Source organism: Candoia aspera, chromosome 8 (genome assembly GCF_035149785.1).
Source record: "Candoia aspera isolate rCanAsp1 chromosome 8, rCanAsp1.hap2, whole genome shotgun sequence".
Lineage (NCBI taxonomy): Eukaryota > Metazoa > Chordata > Lepidosauria > Squamata > Boidae > Candoia > Candoia aspera.
The window spans coordinates 6,808,538-6,834,735 of NC_086160.1; the positions used below are offsets into that span (position 1 = coordinate 6,808,538).

The 26,198-nt window shown below is 38.1% G+C and overlaps 1 protein-coding gene across 1 annotated transcript in view; it reads right to left on the reverse strand.

Annotated features, from left to right (window-relative positions):
• Positions 1 to 2,332: 2,332 nt before the first annotated feature.
• The window catches only part of DHX15 (DEAH-box helicase 15), a 37,445-nt gene continuing 13,579 nt past the window's right edge, over positions 2,333 to 26,198 (reverse strand). Inside the window, exons 6-14 of the mRNA XM_063310387.1 lie at positions 20,483 to 20,650; positions 16,759 to 16,845; positions 14,573 to 14,722; positions 13,921 to 14,029; positions 11,164 to 11,355; positions 7,857 to 7,979; positions 6,683 to 6,873; positions 4,413 to 4,582; positions 2,333 to 2,884 (exon numbers count right to left, since the gene is read on the reverse strand). Coding sequence (XP_063166457.1) covers positions 2,767 to 2,884; positions 4,413 to 4,582; positions 6,683 to 6,873; positions 7,857 to 7,979; positions 11,164 to 11,355; positions 13,921 to 14,029; positions 14,573 to 14,722; positions 16,759 to 16,845; positions 20,483 to 20,650 — 1,308 coding nt within the window. The 3' untranslated portion in view covers positions 2,333 to 2,766. The remainder of the gene's footprint in view (positions 2,885 to 4,412; positions 4,583 to 6,682; positions 6,874 to 7,856; positions 7,980 to 11,163; positions 11,356 to 13,920; positions 14,030 to 14,572; positions 14,723 to 16,758; positions 16,846 to 20,482; positions 20,651 to 26,198) is intronic.

Genomic DNA, 26,198 nt, shown 5'->3' on the forward strand with positions numbered 1-26,198 from the left:
GGCTGTACTCATCTTACTTCAGCTTTCCTTTGCTTTACAGACCTGCAAAGGTCGTAAATGAGGACTGGTTGTAGTTACTTTTTTATCACTGTTGTAACTGCAAATGGTCACTAAACAAGCACTAGCTGCAGTGAGAATTCTGGTAATGAGCACATTAGAAAAATAGGTGCTCAATCTTTTTCACTCATACTTTTGTTCTCTGTTCTACAGAACAATTTCCAGCACTGGCAAAGATTTTTTAGGTCATAGTTGCGGACTAAAATAGTCCTATACAATTCCATTAAGCCTTCTTCATTAAGCTGGGTGACAACGATCTAAAAACAACTAGATTAAATGTATTAATTCTGGCAAGAGACTTTAACATGCCAGAAAATACTTGTGCCAAACATTTAACATCCAAATGTTTTTGTCATCGTTTTGCTTTTAAAGAAGTTTAAAGTTGTGGCACTTCAGACATGAATATTGATGTTGAAAAGTAAGTAACTTAAGAGGCTTAAGTTTCCATGAAAAAGGGTAAAATCTATATCTATATTAAAGTGAGAAGTCATTTCATCAGCTCAGTTGAAAAACATGAATTGCCAAAAATGGGGCTGCAGCACACGGAGAAACAGGTAATTTTTATAACATGAAGTCTAATGATAGCAAATGCCTAAAAATGTTCGTTCATGCTAACTCCGAGCAAGGTAATTTGCAATGGGAAAGTAGCACAGGCAGAATTCAGCTCTAAAGCAAACCGTATGTATGCATGTATGTTTTATAAAATAATGAAAACAGACAATACTTGTATATTTTACTGCTATCAACAGTAAATGATTTAACTGGTTCCTAAATCAACTAATTTTTTTTAGGACTTATAATCTGAAATCACCCTTTTGGGATATTTTTGATGGTTCTAAATATTCTATAATTCATGATAATGCATTCTATAATTTAATGGTCAAGGCTGACACTACTTCGGCTAAATCTCTCCTTTTGCTAAATCTCATTCTTAAAATGAGTATATTTCATGTAATTGATCATACGAACTGTCCACATTTAGCGTATTGCTAAAAGGATGTCAGAAGCAAGCTTTCTTTAAACTATGGCAGAAATGTAAGACTTAACCCTCTTGTATCAGCTTGCCCTGAGTAAGATGCTTCTGACATTGTAGACGTTGTAGGACAAAGGCCGTGTTAGCCTAAAGTACTGTAGCCTGAAATCAGGTGTGGTAGCATTTTATTAAAGGCATATGCTCTTGTAAGCCACATCTCAGTTCATCAAATGCAATGGAAAGATGCAATGGGGTAATGAAAGCTTATGCCTTATGTCTGAAAAACTGCAACCATACTCCTTTGCCACTCCTTTGGCTAAGTGTAGTTTAAGCCGCGTCTGTTTCACTGCTAATATGTTACTGAAAAGAGAGAACATAAGCTTATCAACTAAATGTGCACCCTGGCATTGAAAGAATTGTCTACCCACTCAAGTGACCTATGCATATATTTTAACCATTCTGGTTCTTATTACGCATGCTTGCAAGAAAGCAGGGCCGTGGCCCTAAACGGACTTTCTCAAAGCAAGCAACAAGGTTCCTAACTACAAACCTATAGATTAAATCTGCTTCATTTGGAAAAAGAATTAAAAATGGGAAGCACCTTGCAAAGGAAGTATGTGAACTAACCCTTAGGAAGAGTGCTTTCTGCTGCAAAGATCAGCAAGACACAGGACATCTCAAGGGCACTGGGGAGGGGAAAAAGTCAGGACTTGGTTGCGCCACGGCTGGAAGACAAAGTGCGTGTCCAATTGAGGGAGCTGTCACAAACCCTTTCACAAGTCCTGGAAAACTACTACTGTTTTTCTGGAATGATCTCTGAAAAAATGGATTTCTGGATGAAGACTATATAGTCTTTTGGCTTAGCTGAATGAAGGGGATTCTTCTGGCCTGGACCAGTAGGTTTAAACAATCTAATTTAACCTTGCTGCACCAGATAGAGCTTTCTGCAATGAGAGCTTTAAACAAAACACCAAACCAAACCAAACCAAACCACACCAAACCAAACCACCTGCCTTACAATGGATTTAAAACATGCACCGTCACTAGAAGCTGGTCTAGAACATTTCTCTGTACATGAAGATGGGAATCAAGGTCAAGGTTTTAGCTGCTCCTTTTCAATTGTGGTATCATACCGTACTGAATATCATTAATTCACCATCACGCCTGTCTGTCTTTACCAAACCTTATCCAAATTTCTAAACACATAAGCAAAAGTACTATAGGTAATGCAATTAAGACATCAGGTTAACTTAGTCCACAGTTGTTTCTCGATTAAGGGCACAGAAACAACAAATTGCCAAATTTTTAGTATAAATAGACTTTATTGAAGTCAGTACTTCTGTAGTGAAGCTGAAGATTGCGTCTACATAAGCACGTTGTAACATTTCACAACTTCTAAAAGGAATGTCAACAATTACAACGATCATGCATGCCATGGTCGATAATCACATTTCAGAAGCATTTTCAACCATTTCTAAAGAAATGCTTACAACATTGTTATATAGAGAACTACTTTTAATAAACTGCAAAACATTGATCAGCTTTTCCTGTATGAGTTACAGTGTGAACACAAAAGAAGAGGCATACATGTTTAATTTATGAAATCAGAATGGAATATTTACTGTAAAGAAAATTAAAAAGCTCCCAAATAAAGGCAAAGAACACAAGAACCTGAAACTTAAGAGTTCGTTTATTGTTTTAAGCTGTTCTCTGAGCAAGTTCAGCTCAAATGCAGTTCAGTACTGCGAGTATTCCTTGGACTGAAGTTTGGCGATGATGCGGTCCAACTGCCTCTTTGCTTCACACTGTGGGAAGTTGCTCATGTCATAGTATTGGGGGGCAATTTTCACCAACCTGCCAAAGAAAGGGAAGTCTGTCACATATCTGTCACATGGGCACAAGATCTGAGTGTGACACTGGAAAGTTAATATTCAAGTGATAAAAGTTACAGCGGTGCTGATACTGCATTCATACAGTTTAGATTTCAGAGAGTCAGGCTGTCCAATGGCCTTTACTGAAGCAAATACCCCTTCCCCATGTTTCATTTCTGTTCACGTTTATATTAGAGTACTATATGAAGACAGCTCACTACTGCTATTGTGCTGACATAGTGTTTCTACTGTCCAGCCCAGAGCCAGAGAATCCAAAAAGTGTTCCTATAAAGCCCCGTGCCCTATTTCCCCACATCATGCTCTGTTTGCACGGTAATTTACTAGATTTATAATCTGCTATTATTACCTCTGTAATGAGTTTATAATGTATATACCCAGTAGCTCTCCTTTAAAACTTAATTGAAAATCATATTTAAATTATAAATTCCAGTTCTGGCCTACAGGAAAACTGTGATCTGCACTGTTCAGAAGTGAAAGAAAACCAGAAACAGGTACATTCAGGAAGTCTGGCAGGGCCTCAGAGCCTCACCACAACCACCCATGGGTATAACCCCAACCCTTGATGCTGCTCTCTTAATGGATCTACAGCAGAAACTAGGAAAATATTTCCCGTCTAAAGAAAGTTAGCAAGAATAGTTTCTGATAAGACACCAAGAAAACGAGATAAATCAAGAACAGGCAAACTTCTGCAATCACATCTGGAATGTTGAGAGCCTGCTGTGAGTGTTGTCACAAGATGGCTGCCATGAAGGAACGTGCCAATTTAAAAGAAAAGCTGCTACAGTGGGAACAGCTAGGATATTAGCACACAACTCTATCTCCAAGGAAAGGTATTCTTGTAGATAAAGGTGGAGCTAGAAGGTGATGCTTTGCAGCATGCCAGTTTCATACTTTAAAAAAAAACCCCTAAAAGCATCTAAATAAAATAATGAAAATCAGACAAGACAGGGAATTTGGTAGTTATCAAGGAAAGTGTCCACAAGACCTTTGAGCCATCACTATGCCTGCTCCGAATTACAGAATAGTTGAAAAAACATGGAAATAATGATATTATCTAACAAGGCAATTTTCAGTTACAGTCCCTAATTTTAGATTTCAGTTGAATTCCTTGTTTCTTAAAGTACTGTTTCGTGCTTCACAAAAGAATACAAACACTACTGAAGATAGTATTCTTTAAAAACTCTGCTAAGAATGACAGCTGGCGTTACTTATTTTCACTGCCTGCAAAGAAGCAGAACCCAATTTCGCTTTGCAGCATTCACACTCTCCTTTCTTCATCACCAGTGGGTTTATCCACAATACCACCCATTTGAAGCAAAGGGAAAAAACTGAGACGCACAAGTTTAATTAAAACAAAGAGGAGGTATTCCTGTTCGAAGTCTCCTACACTTTCAATCAGAACAAAGCTTTAGTGCTTAAAAAAACCAACTTTTGCAAAAATCTATGCACTTCACTGACATCTGGAGACTGTGGAAGAAAAGCAGGCTTACCATTCTGGCTTGATGTCTGTACAAGTGCGAATGTAGTTCTTTGTGGTAAGAACAAATTCATTGTAAAGAACCCATTCTGGTTTGTGATCAAGAACTGTTGACGGATGCAGCTGCACTACCTGGTTATCTTTCACTGTCAGGTAATGTCCTGTCCGTTCCAAATGTGCCACCTACGGGAACAATGTGACAGGTCACTTTCAAGTAGAGTTATGCATGAACAATATTCATACTTAGGCTACAACTGGGTTTCTACCAGGAGTCTCACATGATAGGAGGTCTTTCAGCAGAAATGAAAGAACAAAATCTGAGAATATGACCTCTGCACCCATAACACTATGATATATTTGACTGCATACAGTAAGTGCCTCTTTTATTTCTCAAACCCTAACTGAATAACAGCTTTTAATTTTATGTGGTTTGAGTTTGATTCTGGACAAGGCAGCCACATCCTTGCAAGGGAATCCCTTCTATCAAGCATCTGGCCCAACCCAGGAAGCGGGCTTTCTCGACTCCCTCTTCTAAAATTCAGATGGCCCCAACCCCACTGGCTTTTTATAAGGCACCGAAGACCTGGCTGCTCCTGCAGGGGTTGGGCCAGAATGCTCAGTCCCTCTCTAAGAGCTGCTGAGGTGTTGATGGCTGTCCTCAGTTGTCACTGTTCGTTGCTATAACAACTTTTAGATTTGTCTGTAAGCCACCCAGCCTCATTCTGTGAGTTGGGCAGCCATACTAGGTAGGTAGCATCTGCATATCAGTCAGAAGTATTTAATTAAGGTGACTAACTAAAAGCTAAGACCAATTTGGTGTAGTGGTTAAAGGCACTGGGCTAGAAACCGGGAGGCTGTGAGCTCCAGTCCCGCCTTGGGCACAAAGCCAGCTGGGTGACCTTGGGCCGGTCCCTCCGTCTATCAAGAAGGAGGCAATGGCAAACCACTTCCGAAAATCCTTCAAGAAAACTGCACGGACTTGTCCAGGCAGTCTCCAAGAATTGGACACAACTGAACGGATTAAAAAAAAAAAAAAAAACCAATTAAAAGCTAGCAAAGCCACAAATTCAGGATTCCTAAAATTATTCACATTTTATATCTCAGGTATTCTCCAGGAAGAAATCTGGTAATGTGAGGGATGGAATAGACCATTTCTGCCTTCCCCATTGAAATTAGTAAGAACCATTTTGCCAAGAGGATTGTGTCCTGTAGACATCAGAATCTCTACATCCAAAAAAAAAAATAAATCACAGGACTAATGCCAAATCCTATCAAGAAGAACCTGAAAGACTGCAACCCAAAAATAAATAGGTCCACAGAAATATCTGAAGGGTCAAACTCTTCTATTTGTTACTACCTACCCCACAGCCCCAAATGAATTTTGAGCAACAAGTTTAAACATTTTTCATCACCAAACGGTTTTCTGTTCATAACCATCCTGATAACAGCCAGCATAGCACAGACCAAAACAAAAAACCAACGAACAAACAACATACAAACAGATGTTTGTTTTTAAACTTCCTGAATTTAGGATAGGTAATCTGCATTTATTAAACGGATTGCTAATTTTGTGGCTAAAAGTTATTATAATCACCAGATGCAGAAGTAACATCACTGCTATAATACTAACACAAAAATTATAGATCTCAGCCAGAATCTGACAGGCTGTAGATGACATCATGTGATCTAAGGCCTTCCAGGACCTCCTTTCCTACTGCAACCCTAAGTACAGTACCTACTCAAAGACTGAAGAGCTCTGGCAATGATGGGCATCAGGAAATGTGAACATACTATACACCTATCACAGCTTCACCGGCTCCCTTTGCGCTTCAAGGTCTGATAAGAGTATTGTTACTAACATTCAAACATTCTTAAGTATGTTTTATTGAAAATGGCTAGATTCTTGGTGGCTGGGTGCAGGTATCTTGTGAAGCCAAAATCCAATTTAGGCACAGGATTAATTGTGAACCAAGCCACTAAGATTGGTCAAACCTGCAGGTTGTCTCAAGGACTGAGCACATTAGAACAGATTATCCAATGTTTCTCTCAGTGTTTTCCTAGTAGAGTGCTCTCCCCCTTACTCAGTAATTCAAAGGAGCCTTAAAAAAGCTTTTTAAAATTTGCTGCTCTACAGCTCACTTGTAATATATGTTGCTTTGTGAAGGTGTAACTAAAATCCTTTCAAGTTGCCCAACGATCAGCTTATACTGTATTTAACAACAACAATGAAAACATTTAAAGGACAGAAAATTGGAGATTTCCCTACTTTATTTGGAGACATACCTGCATGAAGTAGCCAGTAACCAAAGCCTTTCTTATATTGATGTAATAGTCCCTGCTTGTGAAGTCTGTGCTTCTACGTGGCAAATTAAACCTGTCCATGATTCGTGACAGCTGTTGGCGTACATTGTCTGCAGACATCAGGGACCTGTAGTTAATGAAGTTGTCATAGCACCACTGAACCGATTCATGATCTGCAATGTTAAAAAAAAGGGCATGAATCATCTAAAAACGAGCATTTTACCAAACTAAAACAAATACACAATCAAAAACCAGCCGGATGGCCAAATCTAGTCAACCGATTAAAATCTTGAATGACAGTCTTTTCAGCTATATGTTCTTTTAAAAAAAAGTAAAATAGACAAAAGCTACATTTGCAGCAGCACCAAGGAAATAAACCCTGAATTGTTCAAATTTGTTCAAGGAAGCCAGGACAATAGGAGGCAACAAGGGAGAATCAAGTAAACTGAAGGAAGTGATTATGGGTTAGTACATAAAATAAAATCTATTATATGCATTCTGTAAAGCACTACATTGCTTAGCCAACTAAAACATCAGAGTGTTCTATTGACTGAGCAGACCCAGGATCAATTTCCCCAATGATCAAAAAATGTTCCTATAAGAGTATCAAGAATTCATATAACCTAGTTTCCTTGGTGACTAATTAGTATTTTCTTCTATACAAACATAAAATCCATTCAACAATATATAACAATGTATACAGTTAGCCAGACTGCATTCTTTATTAAACCAGCCTGTTTTCTAGATTAATGTAGAAATAAGATTCTTTTTTACTTTTAAACTAGCATTTATTCATAGCTTAGGGACATTCTTCCCTACTCGTATTTTTAAGGATGATTATTTTCCCCATTCCCATTACAGACCATCATTTCTGATAGCAACTAAGAAGATCCATTATTTTTTGGATCAGAATACTAGCAGTCTAAAAATAAATCCAGCAGCATGGCGCAAGTCAGGATCGTGATAAAAGCAATGGCAATTGTAAAACTCTTTACAAGCTACATAACACCGTACAACGCAATCTATAGGACATAAACTATGTGAAAATTGCCACAAAGGCACAGTCGGCTCAAGGTGAAACAAGTCTCCAGCTGGAATTAACATCAATTCAAACTGTCAACAAAACGTGCTAGGAACATTTCAGGTTTATACTCACTTTGTTTAAAAGCATGGTAGACATTCAGCAACGTCAAATGATCTCCATCTATGTGGGCGAATCTCATCTTGGCCTCATCTGCTGCTTTCTTGGCTTCCGTGGGGCGAACAAAACACTGTGGGACTAAACAAGGTTGGTATGGGCCCAACACAAACGCCCATATCGATGAGTCACGCATTCACAGATAGAGGAACAAGGCCTAGCTAGGTCAGTTCACAGAGCATAGGGCAGGGCAGGATGGCCTCCAACTGCATCTTGGACTGTCTACTACCTTGATTTGGTACATCAACACCTAACCACATCTGCAAGACAAGAGGGGTTTCAAAGCTACAGAATGCCTGATTATTTTGACTAGAAGTAGGCATCAAAAAAAAGAATCTATTCTGAAGGCCATCAACTGGAAGGATAATACGACCTCGGCACAAAACCCAGTGCTGATAGCCCTACCAAATGCTGTGGAGATGATGCATCCTCCCAGAAATAACCCATGGTCAAGAGCAACCTGTGGGAAAGTGGGGCAATCAACAGGAGAACCCCCTAAAAAGGTTAGGCCAACATCTCGGTTGGCAAAGGGCAAGAAATGCATTACAGCTCTATCGCCATCAGCAAGCATTGCTATCAGCACTGGTGGGCAAAAACATGGACGAACCATATGCGGCACCGCAGCAGTCCAGGGCCTGGATCACAGCGGCAGTGGTGGAAGGTAGGCTGCCCAGCAGCTTTATCAGGCCTTAATAAAGAACTCTCAATTTAGTGGACTGAGACTGGGCTCAATCTCTTTACACAGAGCCTTCTCTTTACATAACACTTTATCATTTGAAAGGTCAAAATGACCACGAACAGTAATTTCATTATTTAGAATAGGTAAACATCCCACAAAGCAGCTCATTTGCCACTTTAAAATCTGTTCCTTTTAAAAATGACTTCCATGTAGGGAAAGATAAGTCTTTTCACTGGAGATCACGTAAAACCCCCCATTTATTTTATATAGGCATTTAAATAAAATTAATCACCCTGGATAATGAAAGAACAGAAAAAACACTGTTCCTTAAATTCCCTGAAATGCTGATCTTGGTCACAACCAAAGCTCATAAAGTTTCCATTAAGTTTTGTTTTAAATGTAATTTTTCACAATTTTTAGATTGGCCCTTTAGCTTCTAACAATATAGAAACGCTAGGAAAAGACTGAAAAATACAGAAATTGAATACTCTGAACAATCGCAATATGCCAACAGCAATATTGCAAAACGCATACTGTTTACAGCACATAAAAAAAAAATAAGAAGTGGAAGTGTAAAGAGAAGTGTTTCTACAAAAACCAAATGAAGTCAACACCCAGAAACTGAAAATATATAAAATTGTATGGAACTAAGGCTAGTGAAAACCATCAACACTGAAGCACATAAACTACCTAAGTACAGATTTTTATATATATATATATATATATATACATATACATACACACACACATATATATATATATTCACTTTTATACTGCAAATTGTCTAATGAAGAGCAGCACTAATTTTTTGTAATCACCATTTAGTCAAGGCCTTAGTTTGGGGAAAAAAAATAGGACTATTTGAATTTAGACAGCTTTGATCAGCAAATTATTGTTCCCCATTTTACCTATTGTTTAGGCCTATCAGTGTTTCAAGACTGTTGTCTAGTCTTCCTACAGTGAAGGGTTCAACTCACTGGATTACTTCTGGGAAGACTGTATTCTGAACCTGCTGTTAGATGGTTTCCATATTCATTTTGTTCAATCTGATTGTGTTTACTGTCGTGTTTTCTTTTTTTTTGGGGGGGGGGGTTGGTGGCATTTTCTGGAAACCAGTATATAGACAACTGCTCCTCAGCTATGTCCAAGAAGACAATTACCCCACAAGTTTCCTTTCCACTGTGTATATATGCTGCATACATACATCCTTAGCGTGAAGAACCATAAATCCACCATATGTATGTATATATGTGTACACATTTTGCAACTTACTGATAGGGTGATTTTTAAGTAAAATATCTCTGATCAAAATATTCACATATACAACTAGAGGGAATAAAACATAGCTACTTCACTTAAGAACTCAGTTCCAATAATATGATTGCACGAAAATGCGTAGCATAAAAAGGCAGGCATCAACCTACCACCACCTCCGCAAATAAGGCTACAATTTACTCCAGACAATGAGATTCTGCCCTGCCCATCTGCTCTGAGTCTGAACTGTCAAAATTCGGCAATAAACATTGTAGCTTGTTTTTAGAAAAAAAAAAATTGTTATAATGTGAATATGCTGCAATAGTAACGTGATTGCTTGTCTCACCAAAGACCTTTATCTTATGCTCTACCATGAACTTGCATTTTGGGACCAGCAAAGTATATCTCCTTATTGGTAATAATATCCCCATTGTCCCAACAAATAGCTGATATTTGGTTAGTTACAGAAGTAAGTGTCAGGCTTTAAGCATATTCTTTCCTTGCTTTTTCTGGTCTTGAACTGGTTTTCTTCAGAAGGAACAATTAAAGATTTAGGCCAGTACCCAAAGAACCACACACAGATTCTTCATAGTCAAAAAGACTTTAGACTTGGATATCTGAAAGAGCAGCTTTCCTGGGGAACTCAACTTTCAAAAGCAGTGCATGGTGCAAGTTGTTCAAAAGACTTTTAAAAATTGGCATGGTCAGGCTCTAGGAACCCTCTGGGCAACTCTTTGGATACTAGCACTAGAAAAACACATCTCTGATAACAAAAGACTGTGGTTCCAACCAATCTGTTCAATCACACCTGCTTCTACTTAAAAATAGAATGTAGTGATAATATTAAGGAGTCATCTTTCCCTCCAGCATTCCCTTTAAACAGTGAATATTTTTCCAAATTTATATAACCCTGAAAAGATTCTCTTCAATACCTTTATAACCTACTACTTGCGAAACGGGCTATCACAATTTAGAGGACTAGAAAATAAAGCTGGTTATCATTACTCTTGCTCACTTTCATAACCAGAAGTGAGCTTAACCACTACAGTTCCTAATAAATAGAAGTGTGTTCCTATCATTTTGTAATCCTTAAAAGGTAAGAATTTTTCTGACGTGAGACGAGTTAGATCACCATTTCACACACAATGACTTCTTTAGCTTCAACGTTGATTTCATTTACGAACTTTACTCCATTGTGAAGCATACTACAGAGAAAGTTTGCTTGGCACAAATCAAGCTTTTTAAACAGCGTAAGTCCTGTTGCAGGAATATTACAAGCTTCCCCTAATTGGAGATCTGGGTTTTGATTGGCATCTCTGTCCCTGCTATTACCTGACAGCATGGCAGTAATAGATAGAATCTCATTAGAACAGTTGTAGTCGCAACTTGCAATAACCATTTTAGCCAGCTGCGGATCAAGGGGAAACTCTGCCATCATGGATCCCAGTTCAGTCAAGTCTCCATCATCGTTTAAAGCAGCTAAGTAATTCAAAAGCTCTAAGGCTCTCATCAAGGTTTCTGGAGCTGTAAAACACACACACACACACACACTGCTGTAAGCAATGCCATTCCCAAGCTGCTGAAATTCAAAACAAACAGCCATCAAATTAATTTAGCGATAAGTAGCAATTAACAGATCTAGAGTTGGCTTTGGTGTCGTACGCAATCACAGAGATTTGGCTACAGACGGACTGATTTACAGAGTCTCTTCCAGCTTGTAAATAAAAATATTTATTCCACTATTTTTGACATAAGCAAATCTTCTTAGGCAGGTTCTTAGCCATCTAAATATTATTTAGTATAATACATACTATTAAAGTAAAATTTAAAGCTATCTAATACTTACTACTACTTTTAATGCACTAATAGTATTACCTCTACCATCCAAAGTCAACTGTGGCAAGGCATATTATAGGAGTCCTAGCTACCCTGTGCTTTTCATCACCAGCTCACTTCTCTTGTATTTTGTAGAAACTATGCTCTTATTTCAGAAGGAAAGCAAAAGGGCATTCACCGTTTTTGGTTTTAAGTCTATTGAACAGGTAGACTGCAGTCTTACCAGCCAATATAGTTCATGGCAGATAGACAAACATTATGGTCCTGTTTATACCCTGTTATTTCACAGTGCCTATTCTCTTCTTCCTTTTAAGTATCTAGGCAGCAACCCTGATCAGTTGCCAATGCCTGCTGACTCTAGGATCCACCCCTTTTGGAAAAGGTACTCCTTGGAAGCCTGGTATGGACTCTCTGTCAGCTAACCTCCCCTCAACCTCTTGCTGAAGCCCTGGTATTTTAGCCCAAAGGCCAAGCCCAAACTTTACTCTACGTGTAACCTACAGCCTTAATTCTTCCCTATGGGTAGCAGAGTAAAGTAAATCTCCCTTAATTCTTCCTATGGGCAGCAAAGTACAGCAAAATGAAATCATTTCCAGAACTACCTGGCTGAATTTTTGGTAGTGGAAGACAAGAAACAACAAATTAACAGTTGTTGTTTTTGTTTTAAAGGAATGCAGGAAGCATGAAAGGAAAAACTTGATTAATCATCTATAAGCTTGGCAATTTAACAGAAAATGATGTCCAAACACTTAGACAGATACCCTCATTTTCATTTTTTTCTGTCAGCATATTTTTACTTATAGTACATTAAATCTATTGTAAATCTATTGACTTATTCAACATGTTTGAAATTTACTGCTGAATAAGCCCTGTAGTTTTATAACTCTGACCTCAATAAATTTTCTTGGGCTGCAGAACACATAACCGAGCAAAAGATGTTAGAGGTACAACTTGTGCAGAGCAAATCAAGATGAATGAGATGAACCTGGTTTTCCCCAGTATATAATACAGGCTTGTAGGGACCAACTCTTTCCCCCCACGTTGGCACCCTCCAAATGTGTTTTGACAATCTAACCAGAACTCCCCAAAATTTCCAATCAAAAGGCAGTAGGCTGGGAAAGGCTGCTAGAAGAAATGTAAAATATTGTACACACGAGACTTAACATCTTCAATTATCTTTTTACAGGCAGAGAGATGAGAAAGAGGGCTTTCAGCAATGCAACTTAGTATATGAAAACTACAGGTAGTCCTCGACTTTCAATGGTGATTGGGACCGGAATTTCTGTTGCTAAGCAATGTGGTCATAAAATGCGACGTCACATGACGTCTTTCAGACTTGCAAGATTGTCGTCAGCCCTTCCAGGTAAACCAGACAGGAAACCCAAGGAGATGATCTAATGCTACTTTACTGAAAGGCTACATTAGCAGAATCTTGCAAGTCTGAAAGTACCAATCACCTGCCCTCCCTATTTATTGCTGAGTGGCCAGGGCGGGTCTTTCCCAAGTTTCTTTAGACCGCCACCCTCTCTCCGACTCCCTTCCCTTTTATCTGATCGTTCCCTAGGCAGCCTCTCTTCCCTCTGTTCTCCAAGGTTGCCCTCAAGGCAGGGGGGGGGAGGCGAGTAGAGGGAGTTGAAGCACCCCTGCGGTCCTCAGTGTGGGCGGCCTACCAAGCGCCTGACTTTTGATCACATGACCACAGGGGCGCTGCAATGGCTGTAACTTCGGGGACCAGTGGTTAAGTCCCTTCTTCAGTGCCACTTAATTTCAGTCGCTGAACGAATGGTCGTAAGTCGAGGACTACCTGTAGTCTTTTTTAGATCTAACCTGTTGCTGCCATTCCAATTCCAGGGACAAAAATTAGATCCATATCTAAAAAGCCAACTGATTTGTAGAACAGTTATCAAATTAAAATATGTGCTGGATGATGACTGCAATAAAGTTTTTTTCCTTTTGATATTAAAATAACACATTACTACTGTGCTTGTAGCAACTGCTCAATTTGTTCAACATATTTTGCTATCAAATAGCTCTACAATTACTACGAAGAGTATAGCAGATCAGTATTTAAATAAATTTTGAAAAGACTTTTGGCGCTGACTGATGGCCCTTGTTACACTACAGTCAATTTGGCATGTTCCTTTTCAGGAAACACACATTCTTTCAACTCATGCTACAAAAAGAAACAAATGTATCTAGTTATTGCTGCATGTATGTCCACAAATGTAATTTTAGGAATTCTTAAAAATATACCTGGTGGATCCATAAAATCGAAGTGAACTAAATCATCTATACCAAGTTTCTTCAGCTGTAATACCACAGAACCCAAGTTGGACCTCAGAATCTCAGGATAGGTGTTGTCCTGAAAAGGAATATTTCATGTATTTTAGAAATAAGAACTTAAATTCAGTTTCTGTTGGTTTTTCCTTCTCTTTTCTTTCTTTCTTTTTTGTTAAAGAAAGGTCTAATAGAAAGCAGCTAACAGAAATGGAATTTTAAAAGCCTGCTTCATGTTTAATAGTAGCTATTTACTGAATGCTATTTACTGAAAATTGCTATCTTGCTTGATAACAGTACCCATTTTTAATGCAAATGTATTTATATGTGCAATTGTAAGAATTATGAAATTTTGAAGTAAGAATGAAAGCAAACAATCACAATATATAACTGGGGTGAAAGCAAGTAAGTCTTAGGTACTAGAGAAGCAAACATGGTGCATGAATATGAATATTAAATTCCAGAATAATAAATCGCTCACTGTTTTACTGGGTCACATTATTTCCTAACCAAGCAGATACGTCATTATTATGGTTTTTGATGAAAGTACATTTCAACGCACCAAAATTCAGTGCAACGGTCACTTAGGATCAAAAGCGAGTTACAGAATAAACTGCAAGTTACACACCTGCATCTCGGTTTTGTAAGCCTTCTCTGTGTATAGTCGGAAACATTTGCCTGGCCTAGTACGGCCTGCCCGCCCGGCTCTTTGTTGAGCGGAAGCCTTGCTAATTGCGGTTACCAACAGAGATTCCACTCTGATTCGCGGGTTGTATACCTATTTGGAAGAAGAGTCGAATTTAAAAAATTGTGTTCACAAGCTCATACAATATTTTTTCCTCTCTAAGACTTGGTGGGCAACACATTAATAAATTAATTAATAAAGACCTTAAATTAACAAATTAATTAATTAGCATTAATAATTAATAAAGACATTAATAAAGACCTCTCTTTATTTTATTAATCTGTTGACATTTTATTTACTAATTCCCTCCCCTTTAATATCACTACATTTTTTAAGAGTTAAGCTACAGCCCATAGGGGTGCTCTTGAATTTCCCCTCCAGAGTCAGAGAAAAATACTCCAGATTGAAAGTGGGGATCTGAATCAGATACACCTGACTCTTTTACAATTCAGAGAAACTGGACTTTAGAAAGCCTCTGATGGTGATGAAATGGGTGGGTGTGAAATGGAGCTTTGGAACCAAAAGCTTTCCAGCTCTCTAGGACCATCTCCTGCTGGATCAGACCCACTCCATCATCGTCCATCATCTTGTTTCTGACAGGGGCCAATCAGATACCTCCGAGATGCTCATAAACAGGCAATGGAGGCCTGCTGTTTTCCGTAAAACTGATATTTGAAGGCATGCTGCTATTATCCAGGAAGCTTTTCCTAAGCTGGAGAAAATGTAAAGCAGGCACAGGGTGGCCTAAATATATTTTCTCCATTTGTGAGCAAAAATTATTCTCCTCCATCTCTGGTCAGTCTGCCTGACATATTTTGATGGACAAATATTCCAATGTTTACTTAGGGTTGTTTATCCACTGTTTTTCCCCCCAGTGTACTCAGGGACCACCTGTAGATTTTATACAAAATTATTCTCCTGCAAACACAAACCCTTAGCAATTTTGTTAAGGATACCAGGCATCGATAACATATAAACACTGCTATCCGACGAACCACCTAAATTATGCTCAACATTAAAATTCATTCTCTTTTAGTAAACAGAATCTGCAGACACTGCCAATAATTATAATTTAATGATAATTACAATTTTTATTTTAGTTTTATTTATTTATTTATCCTATTTTTATCACTGCCCATCTCCCCCACATGGGGGAGATTTAATTATAATTAATTTAATTTAATTATAATTTTGAGGAAAGCTGAACAATGAAGCCATTGCAATAGAATTTAGGTAGTTTTAGGGTTAACTCGTACCCTCTTTAAGCACGAAAAGTGTATTTCAAAAATCGAGCTTGAATGTGAACATGGCAGAAGAAATCTGCTGCAGAAGTTAGCTTAGTGTTTAAGATGTCATGAAATAAAACCACTTCTAAGTGCATCAGAAGATTTGGAGCACAGTGTCATCAGGATAGCAGTAAAGCCCAGATTTATTCTGTGTTACACCTGAGTAAGGAGAACCATGCATGGTTGGGCTGGGACTTGGTTATGGTGGAGGGCTGGATGGAGGACATGGATGTGGCCAAATAAACTGAATCTGAATCCTATGCTGATAGAAATCTTGTATAAGGGTGGCTGCCCTATTTATCTGCAGCAGACAACCCTGTAAAGGAACAGCACATAACCTGGAGGTGCTGACAGAGTCATCCTGAACATAAAAAGACAAAAGCAGTAACACGAAGGAACTTTTACTGCCAGTAATCAGCACATCAGTTAAGACAATGGCGGCTTTTGGATTGTGCTACATCCAACGTATTATCAGAACTTCTGTTGTGGGTGGAAAGCCATCCCTCTAAAGATTAAGCTTTCACCAACAACTTAAGTCCATGCTAAAAACATTTTTTTAACCTGGCAGTACTTATTTCATGACAGTATTGTTCTGATACTGGTAGACACTGCTGTCCACATCTTTTGGGTTTATCTTTCACTTTCACATTATATTAAATGTATACTGAATCAACTGAGTTCGTATATATGCTGGTGAAATAAACACAACATTCCTTCTACAGATACTTATGGATCCAAACAATAAATCCTTTAATCAACAATACAAACAGAATGGATTGTCTACATTAGTTTCATCTGAAAGAGGGGTGGGAGGACTTGTATGAAAACAAAGTATTTGTTTACCTTTTGTTTAGCAAAACCAGGATCAATGACGAAAACAACACCATCTATTGTCAATGATGTCTCAGCAATATTAGTTGATACAACAACCTGTTGAAAAATACATTAAGTTTTCTGCTGCCCACATTATACGAACACTTTATTGATAGCACATAAAAGCGATTTATGGGAGTTGGACACAACTTCCATATATGGGCTGCCCATTAGATCAGACAGAAAAAAGGTAGAGTAATCAAAGACCATATTAAAGGGAAATCTGATAATCATGCCAATTTCAAAATACTTCAAATTTCTACTTGGAATTCGGGACACCGTGAAATGCGTTACTATTACTTAGGTCAAACATCGCATGGAAACGTACTGAAAGGAAGTTTGATTGACTACATGCCTCTGTCTGTTCTTGTTCAGCTATAATTATGACCAGTGCTCCAATTCTCGTGAGTTATGAATTCCTCTAGGCAGCCATCCTTCCATCTGATAGGGCTTTGTTTGGGGGGTTTAATTATATTATGTTCTCATGTTTTTACATTGCTACTCTGTAAGCTTCTTTTTTGTGAGCTGCCAACAGTCTTTGTGTTTGCAGCAGGATATAAATTCAATAAATAAGACATCTGACACTACTGAAAGAAAACATTTGCAGAAGCAATGAAGGCTACCACTGCCACCACCGTGCATAAAAAGGGTCCCACATTTCAAGTGGTGATGGACTTACAAGCATCTACAGACAAGAATGTCAGAAGTTTGTAGGTTTCTTAGAAATTACAATGGTAGAGAGAAAAGCTGACACAAATACTGTAGGGCAACAATGGTGTTATTACTCCCTGGTGTTCATAAATTGTTAGAAGTAGTCTATACTACTAGGACAGGTTTCTTTTGGCCTTTAAGAACATCAGACAGACAGGAATAATTCATCACATTTGAAACAAACTGTCTTCTTCACATGAAACAGTGGAAATCCTTGCAATTTTAACATTTTAACAATTTCAACTACTCCAAACTTGCAGCCATTTCTTTCTGCAAATTACTTAAGCAGTACAAGAGCATCCATGATAAATTAAATAACTCCAGCTTTTGAATACCTAACTTAAAAATGAAGATTTTTAAATTTTTGTGATTCACAAAATTCACAAACTTTCACAAGTCAAAGTCCAAATCTGTTTCTGTAGATTTTTTAAGAGAGTGGTTGTATTTCCTAAAACAAGCTTAGGAAAAAATATCCATTTCCTATGAGTTTATTCACTGTATTTGACACAGTGATTTCATAGCGAGGCTATAACTTTATGAAATCCCACCCCTGTGTTTATAGAACAAACACAGATACAAATATTACATGTATCATTCATGTAATACATAGTCTATGTCTCCTCTTTCTTGTTCCAAGAACACAAACAAGTCAAACTGTTTGGATGCACTGGTTTATCTCTGGCAAATCTAGCTCAGTCTTGAGAACTCTACATAGCTAGAACTCTGGGTAATGAAGTTGTGTTTGAGGCCCTGCCAATCCAATCTGTGACACACTTCAGAAGACTGTTTATGTCCAAGTCAACCCAATGCTTCTGGTCCTGCTCGGTAGATGTCCAGCAAGCCAGAAAACGTCAGTAAAACTGCCTTGTTCAGACTAGAGCAGCACACAGTCATACTATTTTACTTACTTCAAAAGTTCTATGCCACCCACTCCCATTTTGTGGCTCTAAGTGCTTACAAAGCTTTCAGATTAAATCCAAAAATTAAGCCTTACAGGATAGATAAATCCAAATGAAAAAGCCTATGGAAAAAAGATATTCTGGGCCAACTGGACTCTAGGAGTATTTTTAAGGTTGTCCCATGAAACATCCACTTCAATAAACAACCTTAAAATTACCAGCCAAGTGTCACTGATGGGAAGCCTCTTCTCTGCCAGCTCGGTCCCCAACTTCAGTGCTTTGCAACTTAAAGACTCTGAACCTTGCTTGTAAGACATACGGGTTCCCCATGAATGATGCCATACTGGTACAGAATTAAGTTATTTCACTCCTCCTAAACAGAGACACAGCTTGGCTTACTTCTGATCTAAGCCCAATTCCCAAAATGGAGATCTGCAAATACCTTTAATTTTATATACTGCAAAATAGTCAGATACAAACAATTCAGATGTTAAGATGCTCCATTATACCTGATGGAAAGAATGCCTAACTTTTTCAGAGGACCCTGAAAAATAAGACTTTCTTCTGGGCTATTTTCTTCCTATTAGAGGTGAGCTACGTCATCATCATCATCATCACAGACCCATCAGGGCTGCATTGGCGACTTACATTCTGCAAGCAGTTGCTAGCATCCACAACTATAAAGAAACTTCCTGTTTTCCAGAAAAGCAATCAGGAATTCAGGAGGACAAAGAGTTCACCTATTTTTGAGGCAAGCATTACAAATCTCTAATGTTTGTATGCTGGACTAAGCTCAGCAAACAGCACCAGCATTTCTGATTTGAGCAAAAATGAAAACTACCGTGAGTTCATAATAGGATAATAATAGCTTACTACTGCCCTAGCTTTGTCGATTTCAAATATATGTCAACCATCTATTTACACAACGGAGGCTTATTTCCCTAGATGCAAAAAGCAGTGTACCCTGTCAGAACAGTACAGTGTCGTCAGTATAATGCATACCCCACTGTGCGCACAGAGCAGGGTTACAGCCAAGGAATAAACCCTGCACATAATGTTTTAAGATGCTCTGTCTCTGTTCTGCACATATACTCTGTTAGGAGGGCCTATAAATAACGATGATGATTCTGGACAGGTGGAAAAGACAACTACCATCTGAAGGGGCAAGGATGAGGAATTCCAGAAACTTAAACTTCCATCAGCGCTACCACACATTTCCGCTGAGTTATGCAAAAAGGGGAAGGTCTGCGTCAATACAAAGAACAGATTTATATGTGAGTCTTTTGCTTAGAACAGTGCCATATGGTGTAGCACAGCCTTGTCATATAAAGTGCCCAGACACTATAAAGTTAAAAGATCCCCGACGTACGTTATTTTCAGGAAGTTTTCTCCCCCAAACCAATGGGCAGGGGCGGGGGAGGAGAGACAGACGACAACGTGGAACATGCTACTGCGGACAAAACTTTAAGCACAGCATCCATTTGGAAAAGCCATCTCCAATCAAGAACGATGCCTAGCTAGCCAGCTAAAATTCTGAAACAAGGCAGGTCAGATCCAATCTGTGTTATGGATTGGTCTTTCATGCTTTCTGAGTTCCTTGATCACTCACACTGAATATACTTTGAATTCCTATTTCTGTCTCTGTCCTTACACTGTGCTTAAAATTTCTATGCACATCTTTCCAAGTCCTGGCATATTACTTAAATGCTCCTTCAGACTGTTGTGTTAAGAGAGGCCCCTCAATTCAGGAATGAAATACTCCAGAGAACTTTCCTGAAGCATGCCAAAGCCAGACCATGGGGTTCCATAGCTGTATTTAACATCAAATACAGCTAAAGCTCCCATAATGCCTGCTGGGGCGGGAGGAGAGAGGGCAGAGAATAGAATGATGTCTCCAAAATCTCAACAGTATTAACATGTGAATTCATGCACAACCTCTTGCATAAATCTGAGTAACATTACTTTTGTAATATACGTTAAGAAGGAAAATCCTTCACGGCACATCTTACGCATATTTATTCCAAAGTCTTGTTGAGGCAGAGGGCTAAATACATGGATACACAATAAAGCTTTAGTAAACTTACCTTTCGTCCTATTGCACCATTTGGCTTTTTGGGAGGTGGGGGCTCAAAAATCCTCTGCTGTTGTTGAGGAGGAAGTGTGGAATATAATGGAATGATTTTAATGTCACCAACTTCAGGGCCCAGATCATCAATTTCACGCTTTATCCTCTTACAGGCTTCATCTATCTCCTACACAGAAGAGTCCATGAAAATTTTTAAAAAGCAAAACAACTTAATTGCTATACAAGTTCTTTTAAAAAAGCATCCTTACTGCAAAACAGGATGCTTTAGAACTAATTTGTACTTTGGTTGAATTTTCGACGGGACTTTTGTAACAGTCCAAGATGTCTCTGTTTTTATCTCAATGAACATAACAGCCTTATTTGCATTCAATACCCTTTTTTCTTTCAGTCCTATTTCCTAATTAATTCTCTACAAATTGTACTAAAATTGAAATCTCTCACCCAGGAATATCAAACTGCACTCGTGACCTTTTCAATTTTCACAATCTGAAATAAATTAATGCGCACGATATTTTAAATAAGCCAATTAAGCTTTAATGTCACGTATCACTAATGCAATTATGGGGGAAATTTGCTTTATTGTACCTAATGAGAACAAGCACCTTTACAGTATAAACATAGTTGTTCCAAAAAGACCTCCCCCTATCTAAATTATGAAGACATATAGCACACATTTGAGTTTCACAAGAAAATATTTTGCATCTTCCTCAGTTAAGTGCTGCAAGTATCCTGAATCTCAAAATACTTGCCACTTAAAATATTCTTACCAACCTAAGAAACAATTTCAACAAGCAGTTTCACCTGTTAACCAAACCTACTGATCGACTACAAGAGCTCTTATATTATGGATGAATTCGCTGAATAGCAGTCTGAACTATCTAAATTAGACAAAAATAAAGATACTGTCAAAGACGAGAATTGTGAAGCACTCCCTATGCAGGGTTGTCTCAAAAATTATGGTAGTATCTGTGGTGGATTTCGGAGCTGTCCCTTCTTCCCAGGGAAGAGGGGGCGCATTCCAGGCAGATAAGAGACTTCACAATCCGGATTCTGTTTGTGGGAAAGCTAAGAGGTTCAAGGTAGCTCCACCCTAGAGCCTCGCTGATTATTTACACTTAGGTTAGTTAGGGCACCTTCAGTCTCGCAAGATTCTGTCTGTATGATACAAACAATGAAGAACTAGAGTTGAAGATACCAATTCAGCATGGTTCTTGGCCTGTTTCCCCTGACAGTATCACTAATTTTTCAAATTTATACAGGACTTTTGTTGTTATTTTTCTTGTCCAACTATTGTACCACTTACTGCTCATTTTTCAGACAAACTGAATTGATAATCCATAACTTTTTTAAAAAAAATCAGCCTTGGTTTCTCAATCACCTTTTAGCTATACCTTTTAAAGGAATTATACAAGCACTTTTCTGCTTTGCAAAATCGTATCAATGTTGGGGGGAAAAATGGTTCAATCCTCTACCACTCTGGGTTAGCATGCCCCCTACTGGCTTACTAAACTGAAAAGAAAGTTAGACTGGTGCTTAAAACAGTGACGTAAGGATTCTGACAAATTTTCAGACAACCTTCTAGTAGTATCAGAAAAACAGCTACATCACCACCTTACAAACAAGGTAAGTAATATCCACTAATGTTGGAATGAGGTATGCCTGGAAGAACACAGTATATTACTTCCAAATGGAGATGGGTATTTACTATAGTGCGCAAGAATAGGCTGTCTTTTTACAAGTTCAGTTCTCCAGATGGTGCCAGGTTCAGAAAGATTGCAGAAGAAGGTTCTCTTGATACACAGCTTATCTGAGCAGCTACAGAAGCTGCTCAGAAGCAACAAGAAGTTAGAGGAAGCCATCTCAGTTGCTGAAAAGGTTGTGCACTGTTATTTTGGAAGGAAGGAAGGAAGGAAGGAAGGAAGGAAGGAAGGAAGGAAGGAAGGAAGGAAGGAAGGAAGGAAGGAAGGAAGGAAGGAAGGAAGGAAGGAAGGAAGGAAGGAAGGAAGGAAGGAAGGAAGGAAGGAAGGAAGGAAGGAAGGAAGGAAGGAAGGAAGGAAGGAAGGAAGACTGCTGATGAAAAAACTAGGTGTAACTACAAAGATAAAAGGGCCACCAAAGCAACTATATGTGACTCTGTACTTCTAGCTGTCTAGCAACCATGACGGACTTGAGATGTTTGTCTCTCTGGGTGCACCAGTAATCTGAAGTGTTCACCCCCTAAGGAGAATGGAAGGCAAGCATTCTGCTTAGCTATATTTCCTTCCCGTGTGTGGCTTTGTACTTTCCACTCAGTGTGCTAGCAGTGAAAAACAATGCTAGCAAACTCACAACTAGTTATATTTGAAATTGTACAGGGGCTGTAAGCACATCTAGCCTCAAGGTATTTCATGCACACAATGCATGTCCACATATGGTATCACGTGAAGTAGTCTACTAGTACTTTACAGTGGCCCAAACATTCCAACTTTAGAAAACCAACTATGCTGGAGAGAAAAGGAATTGAAAAAGAAAAACCTTCTCTCCCCGCACCAAACCCATCACTACCACAACAGACTGTTTTTTTAAAAACAGGAAATAAGATTCTTAATAGCAGAATTTTAGGAAACACTCAAAAATAATAGAAGAGGGTTTTTTTTAATAAACTACTCAATCACTATGACAATAGAAGAGTATTTTGTTGACAAATCAAGAGCAGCACTTCATGCAACATTTGGCATTTCAATATAAGAAACATTCGTTTTCTGTCTATTTTAAAGATACAGAAACACAGAGAATGCCCTCCTAATCCCAATGTATGTTTTAGAGAACCAGCAAGTTTTCATCACTGTCAGTCTACCATGACTGAATTTAAGCATTTATACCAGGCACCAAACCTTGCTCAGAACTTCCCAAGAAGTACAATCTCTGGCAAGTGAAAATTAAACCTCAATTCCTATGCTGCAACAAATTATTATTATTATTATTATTATTATTATTATTATTACTACCACCACCACCACCACCACCACCACCAAAAAGAACTACCTCATCTAGCCAAAGGCCTTTTCAATTCATAATTCTGGGTCACAGCAACCAGGACTATTCAGAAAGCTCATATGCATGGCCTGAAAGACCACAGCCTTTCACTTTTTCTTCCTAGAAAGTGGTATTTAAGGCATATGGGTAACATGTTCCTCCATAATCCCAGCCTCCTTTTAAGCCCATCTAAATAGTGGCCATCACCATCTTTGATGGCAGCAGCTTCCAGTTACCTACCCATTGTGCAAACAAGAAATCCTAAGGGACTATTAGAAGCCTGCAATTACTTTTCAGATCCATGACACAGCAACAAAATCAGGCAGAAATGCTAAAGAACCACTGTCCCTGAAGTCTTTCAATGTCTCTCTAGTGAGGCTCCCATCAGTGTGGGAAATGGGCTTAGTAAACAATATTATGGCTGCCAGACAGGGGTCTTTCAAGCAACCATATCGTGCAGCTGTAACAATCTTTGAACCAACAGACTAATAATAGCTAGACTGAAATAGTTTCTCAGTAATAAAGAACTTGTGCAGTCTTGGAGCAACAACATTCTTCATTTCTGTAACAATAAACTCAAATGTTCCTTCTTAAAAATGTTCACAAAGTGGGGAATACTTTTTTTAAAAAAATTGCGACACTGCAGCTATGTTAGGAATACAAAAGCCAGCATGTTTTAATTCAAAAATGTTGCTGTCCTATAATAAAACTAAAACAGCTCACAGTGTGATTTAAAAAATACAGGTGTGGTAGAAGTTAAAATAGAATAGTTTTACTATTATGCACTTCAATATAAATTGATCATAAAACCTATGGAGAATTAATCGTCGCATAGCATATATGCAATTCTCTCATTTCAGCTCTATCAAGAATGGAAATATTACTAAGATTTCTACCAACGCTTCTATCCGCTTACTAGATATCTTTCGTATTCTGTTGCCATAGTATACATTAGCTAAGTGTCAGCGCACATTAGTTCAACCCCATTCAATACTGTGTTAACTGGGTACATGCTTCACCCACAAGCTGAGAATCTGAGAAACTAAACATTCAGACATCTGAAATGGTTTGCTTATGTGAATTGTTATAATGAGTACACAAGGGTGCTCATTTAGTAGGCAATTTAAAGTGACTGAAGAATCCTTAGCAATATTTCCATTTCTCTTATTATTCATATTAAAGAACTGTGCACAGAATGGATGTCTAACTCATTGTGTAGGCATGCCTTTGCAAAAGGAGTGATTCTTCAAGTTGTGCTTGGACTTTCCTGTAGTGTTGGCACAGGATATTTCTTGCACTGCTGGTCATATACAGTAACTAAAAATATTAAGTGTTTTAATTGTTTTTTAATGAAAAATCTCTCTGCTTCAAACTCACAAGTAGCTAGTAGGGCAGTCAAGGCTAAAAATTTTGGAGGTGGAAAACTAGGTTTTGTTACAGGAGAAAAATATAAGATTTTCACTCTAATCAGCAGATTATCAAATATCAAGGTAGAATCACTGCAAGTTGGGCAGTATACCATTCATATTTAGATTTTTTTATCCCACCTTTATTATTTTTATAAATAACACAAGGTGGGGAACATACCTAGTACTCCTTCCTCTTCCTCTTTTCCTCACAACAACAATCCTGTGAAGTGAGTTGGCCTGAGAAATTTAGTAAGTAATAAGGTACGTCCGAAACCACAGATTATACTACAGAGCATTAGCAACTAAATGTATTCCACTGTCCCTGAAATTTATTTCCATACTCACATGGCTGAGTTTAAATAAATCTGTTTCAGTTTATGCAAGAAAAAGAAATATTGGTTGTCCAACTTAAAAAATTGGTGGTGTATGCATACTGTTTCAAGCAGTGATCTAAGCCAAATCTGATCCACAAGCTTTCACTGTGCATAGGATGGGCTAAGTGAAGCTTGACAGTCCCATTCAACAATGCTGTTGACCAATAAATCTTTGTGCCTAGTCCCAAAGACTAGCAATATATCCATGCCTTCTGCTTGTTTAACCTCAAGAATTAATGAAGATTTTTTTTTATATTGGTGAGAGCAAAGATAAGAACTATAATTAAATCAAAACTGCATAGGTAAGGTCTCAGTTTAAACAGATATGACACAGATGTTTATAGACTACTTTCCCAAAAAACAGTATTCATTTTTGAAACTTCCCTAAGTTATTTTGAATTTAGAATATACTTTCAGAATGGCGTCACCACTAACTTTTGTTAAAAAGTGACTGGCTTTCAATTTGTTCCTTAGAACAATTCAGAAAGGTCATCGTAATCTATAAAGCTCTGTTTGGTTCTAGAGCCCTTAAGGGACCATCTTAAGATCTTCAGAGATTCTGCCTTGAAAAACAGTAACCACAGATAATTCAGTAAGAGAAAAGGTCTTACTGAAATGCCTAATTGAGTCCATATTTCAACAGCAGATGCTGAAAATGTAATATTCTTGTTCTCCTGGGTTTTTAAAGTTTTACTGTTGTCTTCTATAGGTCTGACTTAACTCTTTATTACTTTTTCATGTCTAAAAACGTAAAAATCACTTTTAACTTTGTTAATACAGCAACATTTGCACTGAAAGACAGGAGAAGAAAATATCTAAATACAGAAAATTCTAATTTGAGAAATGGAAAAAGAAATCAAATTCTGAACTTTTAGCTTATCCAGAAAAAAAATTTCTGAAATATATTGAATGTTAT